The sequence below is a fragment of the Dermatophagoides farinae genome, chromosome 8, assembly GCF_024713945.1.
Source record: "Dermatophagoides farinae isolate YC_2012a chromosome 8, ASM2471394v1, whole genome shotgun sequence".
Lineage (NCBI taxonomy): Eukaryota > Metazoa > Arthropoda > Arachnida > Sarcoptiformes > Pyroglyphidae > Dermatophagoides > Dermatophagoides farinae.
Window position 1 is genome coordinate 543,089 of NC_134684.1, and position 17,649 is coordinate 560,737.

Sequence of the window (17,649 nt, forward strand, 5' to 3'; positions counted from 1 at the left end):
TTCAAATAATACAATTCAAATGTCACGACAATAGACAAAATGAAAAAAATTTGAAAACAATCAAAAAAAAAAAAAAAAAACAAAACAAAACAGAACAGAACAAACCAGTTCATTGTCGAATTTTTCAATCATTTCAAGAATAAAACAACAACAACAATGATGGAAAGTATCAATATTTATTGAAGAAGAAATAGTGATGATGATGATGACGATAATGGTAATAATAATCGATCCATTTGAATGTCTATTGTTCCTTTGTAAGAAATTTTCGTATTATTTACATTCAAAATGAATATTAAAAAAAATATATCAGGAAGGACAATTTGATTTGATCATCAATCAGTTTAAAATGATAAAAAAGTTTTTTTTTATTAAAATTGAAAAAAAACAGTCAATATTTCAAATCATCATCATCATTGAGCCAGTAAATAAATCAGAAAAAAAATTCCAATTGATTTGTTTATTTATTCTATTATTGATTGTAGCCCATTTGACCCAATGTTGACAATCGGAATCTTCTTGAATTATTGGGAAATCGTTTAAAATCGGGTGCAAAATTCCTTACTGAATTTGTCGATGGAAATTGATCATGGTCGATACGATTATTTTCGATATTATTGAAATCGCTATATTGATGAGCATGATAAATATCATCATTTCGATGTTTATGAAGTTTTCGTGACAAATTCTTTTTATTTTGTCCATTTTTATTAATAATATCGATCAATTTTGAATCAATCATCTGTTTAGATGGTTGATTATCATCATTACTCAGATTACTATTGATCAAAGCATTTGTAACCGAATCAGCTGGAACCATTTGATTATCCAACAATACGAATGGTTGACCATTTTTAATACGTGACCATCTTGTCGACATGATACGTTTACGTAAAACATTTGGATCAACTTGTTGTTGGCCATTATTAGGCATCGATAGTAACCATTTCATTGATGATAATTGAAATCGATTGATTAAATTCGGAATATCTAAAGGTGGTGCTGATTGATTTGCTGTAGATGATTTTTTATCATAACTACTATGATGATAATTATCCGATTCAACTAGATTATTGTGGAATTCATCCAAATCTGAATATCGTTTTCTTTTCATATATCGATTATTATGATTTTCCATTTTTCGATTATGAATAATTCGTAATGGCCGAATAATAACAGCATTATTATGATTATGAAAAATTGATTCATTCGATGTTACAAATAAAAACAATGATGGAAATATAAACAAAAATATGAAAATAAAATAAAAACTATTTAAACATCGATGGTCAATAATCATTTTGAATGTTTTTATTCACTTGATGATGATATTCACATGAATTAGAATCACTCGCGAAAAAAACTTTTGGTGTGTTTTGTATTTGTTGATGATGATGGTAATTGATTCGAGGAAAATGAACAAAAAAAAAATCAACCTGACGTGATATAAAGCTTTTGTGATAGTATATAAAAACACAATTGTCGAATAAAAAAGTGTTGTTGCTATTCACATTTCTTTCTTTCTATATTTTTTTTCTCAATAATTTGTTTCTATTTTCAAGATTCATCCAAGTTGTCTTTTGCGATGATGATGATAATACTATTTTGGAATCATGGCGACATGTATGCATGCATACACACAAAAAAAAACAAGTTTGTCGTTGAAATGAATCAATGGCTTAAAAATTTGTGACGGAGGATACTGATGATGATGATATTGATGATACAATGATTTCATCACCACCAACAACACACATAATCACTTGCAAACATCTGAAACACAGACACACACACACACACACACACATTCACGGATACTACATCATATTTTTTTCAATTTTGTTTTTTGATGAGAGAGAAAAAGAAGAAAAAAACAACTTGAGATCATTATTCTATTCTATTCCATTCAAATATTCATTCATGCATGCATCACATACGGAAAAAAAATTTGATGAAAATTCTCATGTTAATGTGAATATAGACACTTTGTAGATGATAATGACGATTTATCAATACCATAAATCATACCGAAACACGGATCTGTGGGTAGATAAAAAAATCAATATATAGCCAGATTATGATAAAAAAAAAATTTTTTTTTAATCAAACCAAGTTCAATGCCATTGACCGATTGAACAATATATAACAAACAAATATTATTATGATGATAATTTTTTTTTCGAATTGAAATTGACATTGAAAACAGACTAATAATAATAATAATAATGGATATATGCAAGAAACGAACAAAAAAAACTAATTATGTAAGATGATGATGATGGGCTTACGGCTTTTTTTTCTGCTGAATTAGTGCACAAATCATTGATCTGATCAAAATAATCACAATAACTGACACTGATTACAAATAACTCATTACGAATCGATTTGTAAACTATTTCTACACACACACAATGTTTTTTGTTACGATAAAATAATAAAAATGAAATTTGAAATTTAGGCTGATGAATTGAAAAAAAAAGAAAAATTGATCAAAAAAAAAAACAAAACAAAAACATTAAACAAATTGCTCGAAGCTCAATAATAAGTGGTATATAGATGAAAAGAAATAAATTATTTTTTTTGTTGTTGTTGTTGTTGCTATTTCACAACTTTCAATACATGACGAAAGGTGGTGATTGAATCAAATCAAAATCACATAATGTATGTCATATAATAATAATAAAGAGTTATATATCAATGGAAAAAAAATAACAGAAATGAAGAGAAATGAATTGAATGAACCGATTGATCCAACCAAACGTTTAATTAATTTAAAGTAAATTAAATTTTATATTTTATTGTTTTATTTCTCTTATTTTGTTGTTGTTGTTGTTGAAAAACAACACCAAGACACGTCAACTTTATCAAATCTCAAACAGAAGAAAAAAAGGAATTCCGGTCGAGAGAAAAACAATTATATATCACAATTTATTTAATTTTTAAAAAAACATTAGTTAAAAGATTTATAATGGAAATTTTGGAACTTTTTTCTTGTTATTACACCAAGGTTGCATTTGAGTTTTATTATTTACATTGTTGATGTTGTTGTTGTTGTTTTTAATGATGATCGATGTTGATGGCCACCACCAGCATTATTGTTAACGGTATGCAAATAATCTTTTGTCATTTCGTAAATATTGAAACGATTTAGATTGATATTTTCATTTATTTTCAAACATTTATCATTGGTTACGGTAGCAGGCATCATTAATGTACAAATTTTCATCGATGTCGATGGTATTGACATTATGAAACGAGATGATATTGGTGCCATTAAGTTGGTTATTAAAGTATTTATTAGATGATGATTTGCAGTCGATTTCGAATCATCATCAGATTTTGATATTTTCTCTTCATTTGTGTTGGATGTCAATTGATTTTGATTATTAATTGATATCTTTGTTGGTTGAATGTCAATATCATTATTATTATCGGTACTCGGATTTATATTGTTTTGTATCACGGATAAATCATATCGATTTCGATAACCATCAAATACTGTATTGAATCCTGGCCAAGAAATATGTCGATGTTGATGATTTTTTCCAATACGATTATCACGACGTTCACGACGCCAACTTGAACGATAAGATATTCGTTTAGGTAATCTACCACCCAATGATGCATCAGTTTTTGGTGGAAATCGACCGTAAAAATAAACCAAAAATAAGAAAAATGCAAATCCTATTTAAATGTAAAAAGTTAATTATGAGATTAGATTTCAATTAGAGAGAAATTTTCACTTACCAGCTAAAATTGGAATCAAACTGGCCATTTTGTATACCCATGCAAAACCAAAATAACGTGCATAAATCATTAGATCTTCTTCAATGTATGTACGATTTGTTTGTGGATCAATCATTTGACTACGATTTTTATATGTCCATTCAATCATGCCATCTCCTCGATGCAAAACAGTGATCGATTTTTGATCAGTAATACTACATACACGTTTGGTGTTGGCATCAACATATTGACCATAATCAGGTGGATAATAGATGACCTGATTTTTCCACATATTCAAATCCAACATCATTACAAACATAATAATTCCATAGTTGAACCATTTGCCTGATTGGGGTGGGTGAGAAAAGTTATATTAACAAAAATACGATGATGGCAAGTTGATACATACCAGTAATTTTAATTTCAACCGATGGAAATTTTAGTGATTTTCGAAAAAAATTCAATGTATACGATGGCTGTAGAAGACCAGGTAATTTTATATTAAGATCACAGACAAAATGAGGAAAATCCCAATCTTGCATTACAATCAATAGATCCATGACTAAAATGGATGAAGCAAGGAATGCACGAGAAAATTCGGTAGTTGAGAATAAGCCATACGTTAAACAATCCCAACAAATCACTTCGGTCAGAATGATTGTTATGACTGAAGCGGCAATGACTAATGAACCTGACCAGAATACCACTATACGAATGTTGGCATGTTTATACCAAAAAGCACGAAGATTGATAGCCCAATTTGGATAGAGATTATCTTGTAACATCATATCGGTAATCATCCAGGCAGTGAAAAAATCCCCACACCATGTTCCACATGCAGCAATTTTCATAAACAATGAATAAGTTATGCCCATTTTTGATGTAATCAAATAACCATGATATGATGGATGAAACATAAGTAATAAAGTATTGTAAATTTGTGAAACAAAATAACATGATATAACCGATGAGATTAACATAATCATCCATGTACCACTTTCTTCACGAAACATTTTCAGCCGCAGTATTCGTCGTAAAACAATATGATGTAAAAAGAATTTGCCAATAAATAAACCAAGTATAATAGCTGACAAAGACATAGATGCTTTGATAAATTGCCATTCAAATTCTCGTGGATATTTGGTGAACAATAACGATATAACATTACCCAACACTGGTATCGAACATTCCATCAATGAATGACTCAATGGATCTTCGGCAAATATAAGAAAATTACAAAAAATAACAAAATAGGCAACAAATAAACGAGAATATGGATGTTGAAAATAATATCTAAGTGGAAAAAAATTGATTAGAATTCATTGAGAAAAAATATTCTAAAATTACCTAAAATCTTTACGCATATGAACTGAATATATTGATCCACTATCATTCATATTTATGGCATTCGATTTAATTATTTCTGGACAATGACATGTTAAAGGATAACTAGGGTCAAAGGTACCATACCAAATATTACATTTACGACAAAATTGTGGCCTATCATAATCATCATCGTCGTCGTCGTCACCATCTTCTTTTGTCATCATAAGGAATGATGATGATGAATTTTGATGAAACAATGATTCTTCTGTTGATGGTTCAATCAAATCATCCCGTCTATTATCACTATTGTTGTTGATGATGGATCTATAGACAATGTTTTTCGTTATTGGTCGTTGTTGATCGACTAAATGAAATACTGTACCAGCAGCAGCAGCAGCAGTTGGTGAATGATTATCAATACTGATAAAAGGTACCGATGATGAACTATGTAATAAATTGATGCATTTTTGTATCGACTCAGATTTCGTCGCTATGTGGCTATTATTATCATTCGAAAAACTTAATGGTTTTTGGCAGTTTAAACAAATTCGATACGTTATTGGCTGAATTTCATCAGATGAACAATTGCAATATGCCGTCGAAGTCGTTGGCTGATTGTTTGATACATAATGGCGATTATTATTGTTGTTGCTGTGGTCACCATCACCACCACTACAAACATCGTCATCATCAAAAGTATTATGGCTATTAATCAAAGAAAACGTGGAATCATCACAGTCACTGATGTTGTCGTCATTTAATGATAACAATTGTTGATTATTCGTTGAATCAGAATTATTATGATTAACATAATGATTGCATTTTTTACTAGAAACTGATGATGTTGTCGGTTGATTGATAAATAAATCGGCAGCTGAAAATTGTGGATCAAATAAAATTTGTTCCGATTCTGTTGGTGTTAAAATTTGTACAGATTTTTGTGTTTGTTCGATTTTATCATCATCATTATCATTGTTGTTATTATTACATTCTACTTCATTATCGATTTCGATTGATTTACATTGTTGTTGAATATCCATTTCATTGGAAATCGTTTTGGATTGTACCTGATTATTATGGTGATGATGATAAATGTCTTTTTTTCGATTTAAACAAAAATTATTATTCTTCTGGTGACTTTCGTCATCATTTAATTCATTCGAAACAATCGGATAATGAGATCCTTTATTATTATAAAATTGACTAGTTGAATGAGGTTGATGATGATTACCAAGATTGATTGATTCCATGTAACGGTTGCTTTGATCACTACCATTATCATAATTATGATGATTCATTATAATTTCATTTTGTTTTTGTTGATGAAAACCTAATCATTTTGGGTTGAAGACAAAAAAAATTCAAATTAGTGATTTGGGAAATTTTTTTTTTTTTTTTTGAAAATGCATGCATAGAAAATGATTATAGAAATCTGTAGATGGCGATATATTGAAATTTTTTTTTTTGAATTTTCGCCAAAATCTGATCTAAAAAACTATTCAAGGAAACAATTTTTTCATAGCTCATGTTTTTCTTTTCTTTAAATTTTGTCGATTTCATTGCCACTTCATTCACAATCACACTATCACTTGTGACAAGGTTCACACACTATTTCACACTCATCACCGTCTTATACCGAAGGAAATTTGCAACAAGTTCAATGTGCAACAGCATGAACTACAACACATTTTAAAAAAGAAAAAAAAATGTTGCCTATTTGAAATGAAATGAAAAAAAACTAGATCATTTTTTTGTTTTCATCAAATGAAAACAGGAAACATTTGTTTCGAAAACTTTACTTTTGGAACAATTTTTTCTTGAATGACCACCATCAAGATATATTGATTTTGTAGATTTTTTAGATGATTTCAATATCGATAATGGTTGTTTTATTGTTGGTATGGTTGTTGTTGTTGTTGTTTGATATTTTTGCGATAATGATCGATGTAAATGATTTTGTTGAAATTGTGAATTTGATTTTATATCATCATAAATCACATGATCACCATCATCATCATCATCGTTGAATTTAATTTTAGTGATTGGATTAAACGCAACTGATTTCGGTAAAATGGATGTATTTAAACTAGGTAACGATACATGACAATTTTTATATCGATGATGATTAGAATTATTCAAAATTGATGAAGATGAAGATGATGATGGATGATGGTCAATTATAAAGGAAACTTTCGTATCACAATCAAAAGAATTATCAATGTTTTGAGAATCATATACAGATCGCAGTAATGAGATTGATGATGGTTGTTCATTGGTGTTTACAAACAATATAGCATCATCGGAAACAGTTCGATCACGTGAAAATTGTCTTCGTTTTTTATTGACAATCTTTACATTGTTTTTTTCATTACAATTAGATGAATAATAATCATCATCGTGGATTTTGACGGAATTTTGATTTTGGCTGTTATTATCGATGATTATTTGATGCGATTTTCCACAATGACAACAACGACAATTATTCGTTTCTTTAATTTCTTTCGAAATGACCTGTTGAAAATATTAAAAAAAAATTGATGACATTAATTATGAGAACAAAAGAACAAAACCAAAAAAATGTGTAGATGCAGAGTTTTCAATCAATCATGCACCGAAATAATTTTAAATTGCTACTATCACTTGTCATCACTCTCATCATCATCATCTTTCCGGCGACGATGATGATATTAAATTAAAAAATTGAATCGACAAAAAAAATCTTACCTGTTCATTTTGTTGTTGTTCATCTACTACTAGCTTGTTTCGAGTAACGTGATTATCATCAGCAACAGACGTTTGATGATAGCATGATGATGATGATGATGATGTTACATGCATTTGATTTGTATCATCATCAACTTTACTGCCATCAATAATAATGGTCTGTTCATCATCATGATATTTGGCCGCCATCAATTTCACATCGTCATCCTGTTGTTTGCTGTTTAAATCGTTGTTGTCATAGTTTTTCATGGTGTTGATGGCCATTTTTTTCATCTGAATCAATGTTCTAATTCGTTTTTTACGATGATCTATTTGATGATGATTATTATTGCCATGATCTAGTTGTATTGAATAATCATCTTCATCATATTCAGACAAAATTTGTCGGTGACGATGATTGTGGTTTTCCATAGTAATTCGTTGGAAAAACCAAATAGTTTTTCGGCCTATTAATTATTGAAAATATGAACACAAACACAAACATTGATTATGATGATGATGATGATGATGAGAAAAATTTGATCATTTCCATTATGTGGTGAGAGAAAAAAAAACGAAAAATCAATCAATTTAATGAATTTCTTCTATGACAAATAAAAAAAAAACAAAACACGAATGTAGCAGCAAAAAAAAAATGTTTACCTTCATACAATCACGCGTGAATCATTTAGATTTTTTTTTGACGTTGTTGATAGTGATTTTGATTTTCGATTCAAGCAAGTATAACAGAATTGCATTTGAAGAATTTGAAGCAATCTGAAAATATAAATAGCTCTTCTCTCTTGTTATTTTTTACTTTATAAATTAATAAAATAGATAGATACTTGAATCTGAACGAATCTAAAAAAAAGAAGAAAAAATTAGAAAAAAAAATATCAAAATAAAAACAAGGAAAAAAAACAAACTTTTTTTCTGATTACATTCACGATGATGATTGTTCACAGTGAACCTGGTGTGATTGCTGTTGTTGTTGCTGTTGAGGAAAAAATCAGTTATTTTTTACATTCACAATTATCATTCATGCAATATAAAATGGAATTTTCAAATCGAACGCGATTACACATTCATCAGTTTTTTTTTTATCACAATGACAATAATCCTGGAGTTGTCGTCATTGGATTTGATGACCAAAACAATAATGACGATGAAGATGATGATGATGATGATGATCTGACAACCGCCCACCATTGGTGAGAATGCACATTTGTTTTAAATTTCAAAATAAACAAAACGACATTGATTTTTTTTTTTGCACAAACAAGTTGATTCTGAATGATGAGCGTTGGAAAAACAATGAAAAAAAAATTATTTCCAATTTGACAATTATCCTTCAAAACAATTGGCCAAAAATCGTCTGTTTTTTTTACAAATTTCCATTGTATGTGGCATGTGTATGTGTTTTGTTTGATTTTCAGCCGGAAAAATATATGATGCAATCATCATCATCATCATCATCATCACCATCAGGCTACAATATTGTGGATGGAGGGAAGAAAAAAGAATGAAAAGGGAGAGAGAGAGAGAGAAGGAAGTTAAAGTTAGATTAGTTAGTTGATCATTGAGAGAAAACATAAATATGCCATGCCCATATCACCTGATTTTTTTTCGGACAGAAACAAAAAAAAAAATAAATGGTGGTGGTGGTGGTGGTGGTGGTGGTGGTGGCTGGTCATGGTTAGTGACGATTAACTTGTACTAACCGAACGATATTTTTTTATTGTGTTGGATTTATCATTAAATTATAGATTTTTTTTCAAATTCAAATCAATAAATTATCTCCGAAAAAATAAAGAAGACAATATCGATGATGATGATGATGTAATAACCACAATTCGAAGAAATTCTATTTTTTTAAAGTAAATATAAAACACCATCATTGCCATCTAGTGTTTAATATTGAAAATGCAAAAAAAATTGATAAATTCGATAATGAAAATTTTGATTTGATAAATGATGATTGTCATTGATAATTACTAATAAACTCGGGGACTCATTTTCTCACGTTAAATTTTTTTTTTTTTTTTTTTTTTTTTTGATTAAATTATCATACTGATGAACTTGTAACAACAATGTCACAAACAATGAATGATTTTAATGGTAAAGTTGTCATCGTCACTGGATCATCATCTGGTCTAGGTGAAGCTATTGTTTGTATGCTTTCAAAATGTGGTTGTCGTGTTACCATACATGGTCGATCAGAAGAAAATGTTAATCGTGTAGCTGAAAAATGTCGTACATTGTCACCGAAAAAATTCACACCAAACAAATGCATTGGAGATCTTCGTAATGATCAAGTTGTCGAAACAATTATCAAAACAACCATTGAAATGTTTGGACAAATTGATTTTCTGATCAATAATGCTGGCGGTCATTATCTGGCCAATCTTAGTGATTCAAATGAAATCCGAAATAGCTATGATTATATATTTGGATTAAATGTTCGATCAACAGTGTATTTGACATCATTGGCCGTACCATATTTGGAAAAATCCAATGGTGTCATTATCATCATATCATCTATTGGATCATTTTCTTCTGTAAGTTTTTCTTTTCGTTGTTTTCAAGCACCATTAAATTGTTTATCATTTCAATTAGTTTAACAATGAAAAGACAATCATTTATGAAATGTCTAAAGCAGCATTAGACCATATGGCACATGGCATGGCATTAAGTTATGGACGTCGTGGAATTCGTATCAATACAATCAAGTATGATGTGATGTTATTCAAAGAATAGAATCAAATTAATTCTTTCATTTATTCTTGAATTTAGTCCCGGTCCATTTAAAACAGCTATCTATCGTAATTATAGCGATCAAGATGAATATGAAAAAGAATTAAAATCCTATGAACAGTTATCACCATTAGGACGTTATGGTGATCCAGAAGAATTGGCAAATCTTGTTGCATTTTTAATTTCACCAAATGCATCTTATATAACTGGAACCAATGTAGTTATCGATGGTGGTTCTTCAATACCAAGATTTATTTGAATATACCTGTATTTTATTTCACATATATTTCTCGTATTGTTTTCCGATTTTTAAATGAAAAAATTGATCAATCAATCAATCTCAATAAAAATGAGAATCTTTTTTTATTATTATTTATTTTTCATCAAATGATTGTTTTTATTGCGATTGCGAATTTATTATTAATTGATAAAATCAATAAAATATAACAAACATGCAAGACAGAAAGAAAAAACAACAACAACAACAACAACAACAACAAATTGACCAAGCAGAAAAAAAATATATTCGATACAATTCTCAATCTATCTACAAAATATCAAGAGAGCGAGCAAGTGAGAGAAAAAAAAATTCAATCTTGATCACTTTATCATCAGAAGAAAAAAATGGGGAATTGAAAAAATCAATAATTACCATTGATCGATTAGTTTATGGGTTTTTTTTTGATTCACGTAAAAGTGACCAAATCAATCAATCAATCGCAATTTGTTTCCACAAAAAGGCTTCACAAATAAATACGACACGTCTTTAGCCCCAAAAAAAATAATAATAATGGTGCAAAAAAAATGGCAAATGGATCACGATAAAAAAAAAGTGTTGCAAAATGTGAGTGGCAAAAAATCTGGAAAAACAAAATCTATAATCGAAGAATAAGATGATGATGCTGATGCTGATTTTGAAAGTTTTGCCATCTAAATGATGATGATTGTCCATTGGTCGATGCTGATGATGATGATTATGAATTGATGATTGAAATGTAAAAGTATTTATTATTGTTTGTTTAAGTAGTAGCTTAATTGATTGATTGATTTCTTTCCATTCATTTATTTACAAGCAACTTTAACATCGATAAATAAATTATTACAATCAGCTGGTGGTTTCAATGTCAAAAATCCACGTGATATAACAGACAATGTAAATCTTTTACGTGGTGATCGTCTAGCCAGATCACTACAAACAGTGATCACATTATCATTAACATTTGAACAATATTGTAGTTCAAGATTCTGTAAACGATACATTCGTGATAATGCTTTACAGATTTCTTCATCAATTATAACACGATGTAATTTCAGATGTTGTAAATGTGGTAATGTTGCAATCGATTTCCATACGGTATGTGAACAATTTGTACATATTCTATGTCCATATCTATATATATTGTGGAAAGTAAAGTTGAGTAAAAGTTTCCAAAATTCATATATTAAAATATAATCCACTTACCTTCTAGCTAGATGATCACAACGAAATTCAATTGCATAAAGCACTAATTTTCTCAATTGTGGCATATGTTCGTGTATTGCACGAACCGATTCTTCTGTAATGGATGCATATTGTATTGTTAAACTTTTTACAGATGACCATCCTAATTGAATAAATTTCCGGAATGGTTGATCAACATTTCCCGATACGAATTGTAGATTTAATTCATTCAGATTATCGAATAATAAACTAGCTGGTGTTGCAACGTCGATATCAAAATTATGTATCCGTAGATATAATGATCGTAAATTACAAAAATTTGAACCAATTGTCGATATTACTGAATCAATTAGATCAGGTGGTACATCAACTCGACCTATTGTTGAAACAAAATTAGCCAATAACAAAAAATTCGAATTCAATCAGAATTACCCAATGATATAACTTTTTCAGCATAATTTCTATATGCCAACAGCGATACACATTCTAGACCTGAAAGTGAAAATTTTTGATTAGAAAAACAAGAACGAAATCAAAACAAAAACAAAAAAAAAATCTTACCGATACCATGTTCACAATTGATATAGATTCTTTTGATCGTATGTTTAATCACCGATAAATAAGAAAGAATATCAATTTCATTATTAATTCTTAATTCCTCAAGAATTGTAGAATATTTTAGCAAAATATCAATGACAATTGAATCAACGGATGATAAACTACCCAATGAAAGACAACGAATTTGTGATCCAAATTTTTTAGCGAATGCTTTCCATTGCAACAGATGACTTTGACGAATTTCATGACGAATTTGTTCCTGTTCCACATATGCTTGAACATGATCCATTTTATTATTATCCATTTGCGATGCCATCATTATTGCATCCATTTGATTCTGTTGATTATGATGATGTTGATGATGATGATAATTTTGTTGTGAACGGGAACTATGCTGTGATTGACCAGGATTTGTGGTGGTAGTAGTTAGATTCATACTACTTGGATGGCTATTGGAATTGATTTCACTACTATTTAAATCAGCAATTTGATTTCCAGTCATCATACTAGTACTTCCACCGCTTCCATTACTACTACTTGCACCACTTTGACTTGTTGTCGTTGTCGTTATCGTATTATTAAAACAACGATTACCACCAGCACCATCTGAATCGATTGTTGTTTGTATACTTGCAACAAGATTTGGTGATAAATGATTCAGTTGTTGTTGCTGTTGTTGTTGTTGTTGACGGCTTCCAGTTCCTTTTGTATGATAACTATTTGTTGCCATACTAGTAGATTCATCATTCAATGTTAATAAACTATCATTACTATTGATTGTATCATTTATAACATTGATTGACATTAATTGATCTTCAGATCTCATCATCATCATTGAATTCTGTACACGAATCTGATTATTTTGTGTTAAACGATGTTTAGACCATTCACGACGACGTTGTGTTGCCGTCGATGATGATGCTGTTGATGTTATCGATGTTTTTGATTGAAGTTTTTGTAATTGATTCTGATGTTGTGAAGATGTTGTTGGTGTTTGAAAAGTTATCGTTGGTGATTGTGGTCCATTTTGTGGTGACGGTGTTTTTGCTTGTTGTTGCTGTTGCTGTTGATGATTTATTTGAGTTTTACGAATTATATTCTCCAATGAAATACGCATATCATCATGTGGAAAATATACGGCAGTTGTTTTTTCATGAATCGCCGCTGCTACAGAATTCATTGGTGTGGCCATCGAAGTGGTTGTATTTGTTGTTGTTGAAAGATTTAAATTTGGTGTTGTACGAGTCATTATTGTTGATTGAATCAATGGTGACATTTCATTCATCATACGTTTACCGGTAGCTGATGCATTAGTACGATTCGAATTATTTGCTCCTGATGGTGATGATATTGGTGATGATTTGGTTTGATTAACAGGAGTTTTACATAGCGAGGTCGTTACAATTGAACGACTTCCAGGGCTACTAGCACCTGTACTGGAACGATGATGTTGATGTTGCTGCTGTTGCTGCTGCTGCTGTTGTTGCTGGTGCTGCTGATGATGATGGTGATGATGATGATGATGATGGTGATGAATCAAATTCGATGCACTGGATGCAGTGGATTTTTTCGATAAAACCGATGCCTGTGAATGTCGTTTACCAGCTGTATCACTACTAGTTTCTTGATTTTGATTATGTTTTTTCTTCAATGAACGACGTGTTGATAGTTTACGCATTAAACCACCAAATACGGCTAATTGTTCGGATGCAAATGCACCAACTGCTGAGCTAATTGTTTCACCTTGATCACCTTGATGATGACCATTATTATTATTTACAGAATCGATAAAATTTTTACTCTTTTCCAGCAATCCATTCGGTAATTCATCACTATCTTCTTCAAGGCGAATATCATTCAAATGAAGACATTCAATGTTATCACTATGATTCATTATAATCTAAAGAGATGAAAATTTCAAATTAAAAAAAATAAACTCAAAAAACAAACAAATTTTACCTGTAAAGTTTCATCATCCAAATAACAATGTGAAAAATTAATACATTTCAATTGATTACATAATGTGAGCAAATATTTTAAGGTTGATTTTGGATATATAATATAACCAATTTGATCTCTTGGAAAATTTTTCGATGGTGGAAGATCCCAACTAATATAATGTGAGCATTGACAATTGCACTTGACAGAATGTTCACCTATTTTTAATGATGCTGATGATGATGATTGTAATGAACGTCTAATTAAATGTTGCCAACGATGACAAACACGTTCATAATAAAGTTTTTCTTGTAATGATAAAAATTCAAATATTGTAATAAAACATTCGTCATTTAAATCCATCAATTTTATTGGTTGTCGTTTATTATGTTTATTACGGCTACCACGACGGCTACTACCACCACGACCACCACCAATAATAGTTGTGTCATCCATTTTATTATTAAAATTTGTGCTATTTGTTGTATCGAAAAAATTGAATCGTCGATTTAAAACTCGTAATGATGAAGCTCTTTTCTGTCGACCATGATTATTATTTGATGATGATGATTGTGATGATGGTGTTGATAGGCCACCACCACCATCATGTTGTTGTACCATTTTTTTCCTTAATGGATCAACAACAATGTTGCCACCACCACCACCACCGCCGCCGCTGCTGCCGCCACCAATATTTTTTGATAATGATGATGCCGAATTATTTCGATTATTATTTTCAGCCGACGATATATTTCGGGCTTTTTGACAACAGCAACACTTATTCATTGAATCGTTTCGAAAATCTGTACCAATATTAATCGCAGTATGCGGACAATGAGATGCTGAACGTTGTCTTTGAATCATTTCATTCAAATGTTTAATTTTTTGTAAATTTAATGTTAATTTTGATCGTCGTAAATTTCTATTTGATGTTGGTGATTGTAATGGTGAATTATTGTATGGACAATGTAAACAATGATGATGGTGACCACTATTATACGATGATGATAATGATTCAATATGTGATGGTGATGATTGTGTTGATGTTTGATGTTCAATTAATCGATAATGATGGTGAATTCGATGTCGATGTTGATTTTTTAATTTTTTATTCGTTAAAGCTAATGTTGACGTTGTCGTTGTCGGTGTTGTTTTTTTTATGTCATAATCACCATCACTAGCAGCACCATTGTCTATCAAAGATGGCTTTTTTCGTTGTTGGTATTGTTGTTGCTGTTGGTTTATTGTCGTTGTTGTTGCCGATATCGATTCTTGTTGATAATGGTGACAATCGCTTTGTGGTTGTGGTTGTTGTTGTTGTATCCCAGGTAACAACAATAATTCTGTAGGTCGATTCTGATATTCTTTTTCATTGTTTTCTATTATTCTGTTGTGTACTTTTTGCTGTTTTTGCTGCCCATAAGATGATGATGATGGGGATGGTGTTGGTGATGGTGATGGGGATCGAAATTTTTGGTTTTTTCTCACTAAACTACCAACAACAACAGCCGCAACATTTAAACAAGTTCGATGAGTAGTGGTTGACTGTTGTTGCTGTTCTTGTTGATTTAATTCAAATTCTTCTTGAATCGTTGGACTAGTGGTTGTATTTGATTGTTTTTTTTGATCACAACGACGACGACAAATACCAATGAAAATTGATTGAAAACAATTGAAAAATATACGTGGACAATGTGCGGAAATTAGTTGAATGAATCGATTATGATTTCGTTGTCGTTGTTGTTGTTGTTGTTGCTGTTGTTGATTATTCGTGCGCTTATTACACCAACAACATTGATTGCCCATTTCATTTCATTTGATTAATGCAATCAAAAAGAAAAAAAAATTCCAATGTATTGAATCCATATCGCAGTATAGGTTGATTAAGTAGTAATTAAAATGTGATGGGTTAATGAGAAATATTGCCCCCACCCACCCATCCTTCCGCGCGCACACACACCGACACAAACACCAACACCAACACCAACACAGGGACACATAATCGATGTTTGTGTACCATGGAGAACCAAGCAAAAAAGAAAAACCACACACAATTTTCTGATCAACTTTTGCCAAAAAAAAGAAGAAACTTTTTCTTTTTTATTGAATTCAAAAGTGACGATAATAAGTTTTCGTTGTGTTTTCAATCATCACTTTTATATTTTCTCTCACTTTATTTATGTCATCGTTGATGATTGGTAGTCGTTTTTTTTTGGGCTTCAAGAAGTGAACGAAAAAAAACAAACCTATAACCAACACACACACACAAACAACATTTGTGGATCGATCATTTATATTGATCGTTCCAAAACAAAAAAAATAGAGAGACAGTTGGGCAAATCATCACAATGATAATAATTCACAACCCAAAGAAGATTCCATTTTTTTATTATTATTATTTGCGACCAAATAAGATTTCATAGTGGTGGTGGTGGTGGTATATTTATGTTTTTTTTTCATTTTTATTATTATTCAGTTGCATATTTTTTTTTTTTTTTTTTTTTTGTTTGTTTGTATGTGTCTTGGACACATTTGTTGTTGTTTTCTTTACGATCGATTCTTTTTCTTTGTCTTCGTCATATATTTTTTTTTCGCAAGAATTTCCCGCTACATGATAATGATGATGATGATGATGATGATTAACGCCTACGAATAAAAAACAAGAAAACCTTGTCATTAGTACACTTGATATGTCAATGGAATTCATTTTCGAATAAAAACAGAAAAAAAAATTCTCAAAAATATAAATAAGAATCGGTAAATATTATTTTTATTTTTTTTTCTTGTTCTGAACCAACAGAATTCATTCATTCACTTTTTTTCTGGTGAAGAAACTATTCATTATGTGTGTGTGTGTGTGTTTTTTTTCTGGTGAACCAAATTGAAATACTTGGTATATCAGTGGTTCAACAACTTTTTTTTGTCGTTTTCATGGAACACACACACACACTTTACACGATTTTTTTTTATCGTTGCCAAGGTTTTTTCCATTCACTACAAACACTAGTTGTCGTTGGTTTGTTGTTGTTGTTATTGTCAATGATGATAATCAAAATATATACGGGCGAACAAAAAAAAAATTTCTGAAGAAAATAGAGAATCAAAACAACAACAACAACAACAAACAAATAAAAAACATGGCAGAATTTTATTGAATTGAAAAAAAATTTTTTTTCCCTTTTGTCACAACACATGACGTAATC

General features: G+C 30.3%; 4 protein-coding genes across 5 annotated transcripts; 1 reads left to right on the plus strand and 3 right to left on the minus strand.

Moving 5' to 3' along the window:
- Window positions 1-343: 343 nt before the first annotated feature.
- On the minus strand, window positions 344-1,300 carry LOC124495772 (uncharacterized). Its single transcript, XM_047059203.2, has one exon. It carries the CDS (start codon window positions 1,298-1,300, stop codon window positions 473-475), a length of 828 nt encoding a protein of 275 aa, XP_046915159.2. The 3' UTR covers window positions 344-472.
- On the minus strand, window positions 344-9,067 carry LOC124495451 (uncharacterized). 2 transcript variants are annotated; one of them, XM_075733309.1, is made up of 9 exons: window positions 8,837-9,067; window positions 8,682-8,737; window positions 8,419-8,616; window positions 7,777-8,222; window positions 6,852-7,563; window positions 5,074-6,382; window positions 4,136-5,019; window positions 3,748-4,071; window positions 344-3,684 (listed from the first exon to the last, which is right to left on the minus strand). In XM_075733309.1, the coding sequence occupies exons 4-9, from the start codon at window positions 8,185-8,187 to the stop codon at window positions 3,029-3,031; spliced, it is 4,296 nt and encodes a 1,431-aa protein (XP_075589424.1). In that variant the 5' UTR covers window positions 8,188-8,222; window positions 8,419-8,616; window positions 8,682-8,737; window positions 8,837-9,067; the 3' UTR covers window positions 344-3,028. The 2 variants fall into 2 exon arrangements, with proteins under 2 accessions (XP_075589424.1, XP_075589423.1); XM_075733308.1 differs by lacking the exons at window positions 8,682-8,737; window positions 8,837-9,067 and having other exon boundaries at window positions 8,419-8,653.
- Window positions 9,068-9,738: 671 nt separating this feature from the next.
- LOC124495488 (uncharacterized) lies at window positions 9,739-10,888 on the plus strand. The gene is made up of 3 exons (XM_047058878.2): window positions 9,739-10,313; window positions 10,372-10,484; window positions 10,549-10,888. The coding sequence occupies exons 1-3, from the start codon at window positions 9,846-9,848 to the stop codon at window positions 10,766-10,768; spliced, it is 801 nt and encodes a 266-aa protein (XP_046914834.2). The 5' UTR covers window positions 9,739-9,845; the 3' UTR covers window positions 10,769-10,888.
- A 609-nt stretch (window positions 10,889-11,497) lies between these two features.
- Window positions 11,498-16,949, minus strand: LOC124495487 (uncharacterized). The gene is made up of 5 exons (XM_047058877.2): window positions 14,468-16,949; window positions 12,512-14,408; window positions 12,383-12,442; window positions 11,972-12,326; window positions 11,498-11,899 (listed from the first exon to the last, which is right to left on the minus strand). The coding sequence occupies exons 1-5, from the start codon at window positions 16,250-16,252 to the stop codon at window positions 11,572-11,574; spliced, it is 4,425 nt and encodes a 1,474-aa protein (XP_046914833.2). The 5' UTR covers window positions 16,253-16,949; the 3' UTR covers window positions 11,498-11,571.
- Window positions 16,950-17,649: the final 700 nt, after the last annotated feature.

Coding starts and splice junctions, on each gene's coding strand:
- LOC124495488 (XM_047058878.2), top strand. CDS start 9,846: ATGTCACAAACAATGAATGATTTTAATGGTAAAGTTGTCATCGTCACT. Junction 10,314..10,371: donor CTATTGGATCATTTTCTTCT/GTAAGTTTTTCT, acceptor CATTTCAATTAG/TTTAACAATGAAAAGACAAT. Junction 10,485..10,548: donor ATTCGTATCAATACAATCAA/GTATGATGTGAT, acceptor TCTTGAATTTAG/TCCCGGTCCATTTAAAACAG.
- LOC124495451 (XM_075733309.1), bottom strand. CDS start 8,187: ATGGAAAACCACAATCATCGTCACCGACAAATTTTGTCTGAATATGAT. Junction 6,383..6,851: donor AAGAAAAAATTGTTCCAAAA/GTAAAGTTTTCG, acceptor CAAAATGATTAG/GTTTTCATCAACAAAAACAA. Junction 5,020..5,073: donor CATATGCGTAAAGATTTTAG/GTAATTTTAGAA, acceptor TTTTCCACTTAG/ATATTATTTTCAACATCCAT.
- LOC124495772 (XM_047059203.2), bottom strand. CDS start 1,300: ATGATTATTGACCATCGATGTTTAAATAGTTTTTATTTTATTTTCATA.
- LOC124495487 (XM_047058877.2), bottom strand. CDS start 16,252: ATGGGCAATCAATGTTGTTGGTGTAATAAGCGCACGAATAATCAACAA. Junction 14,409..14,467: donor TGGATGATGAAACTTTACAG/GTAAAATTTGTT, acceptor TCATCTCTTTAG/ATTATAATGAATCATAGTGA. Junction 11,900..11,971: donor TGTGATCATCTAGCTAGAAG/GTAAGTGGATTA, acceptor CAATATATATAG/ATATGGACATAGAATATGTA.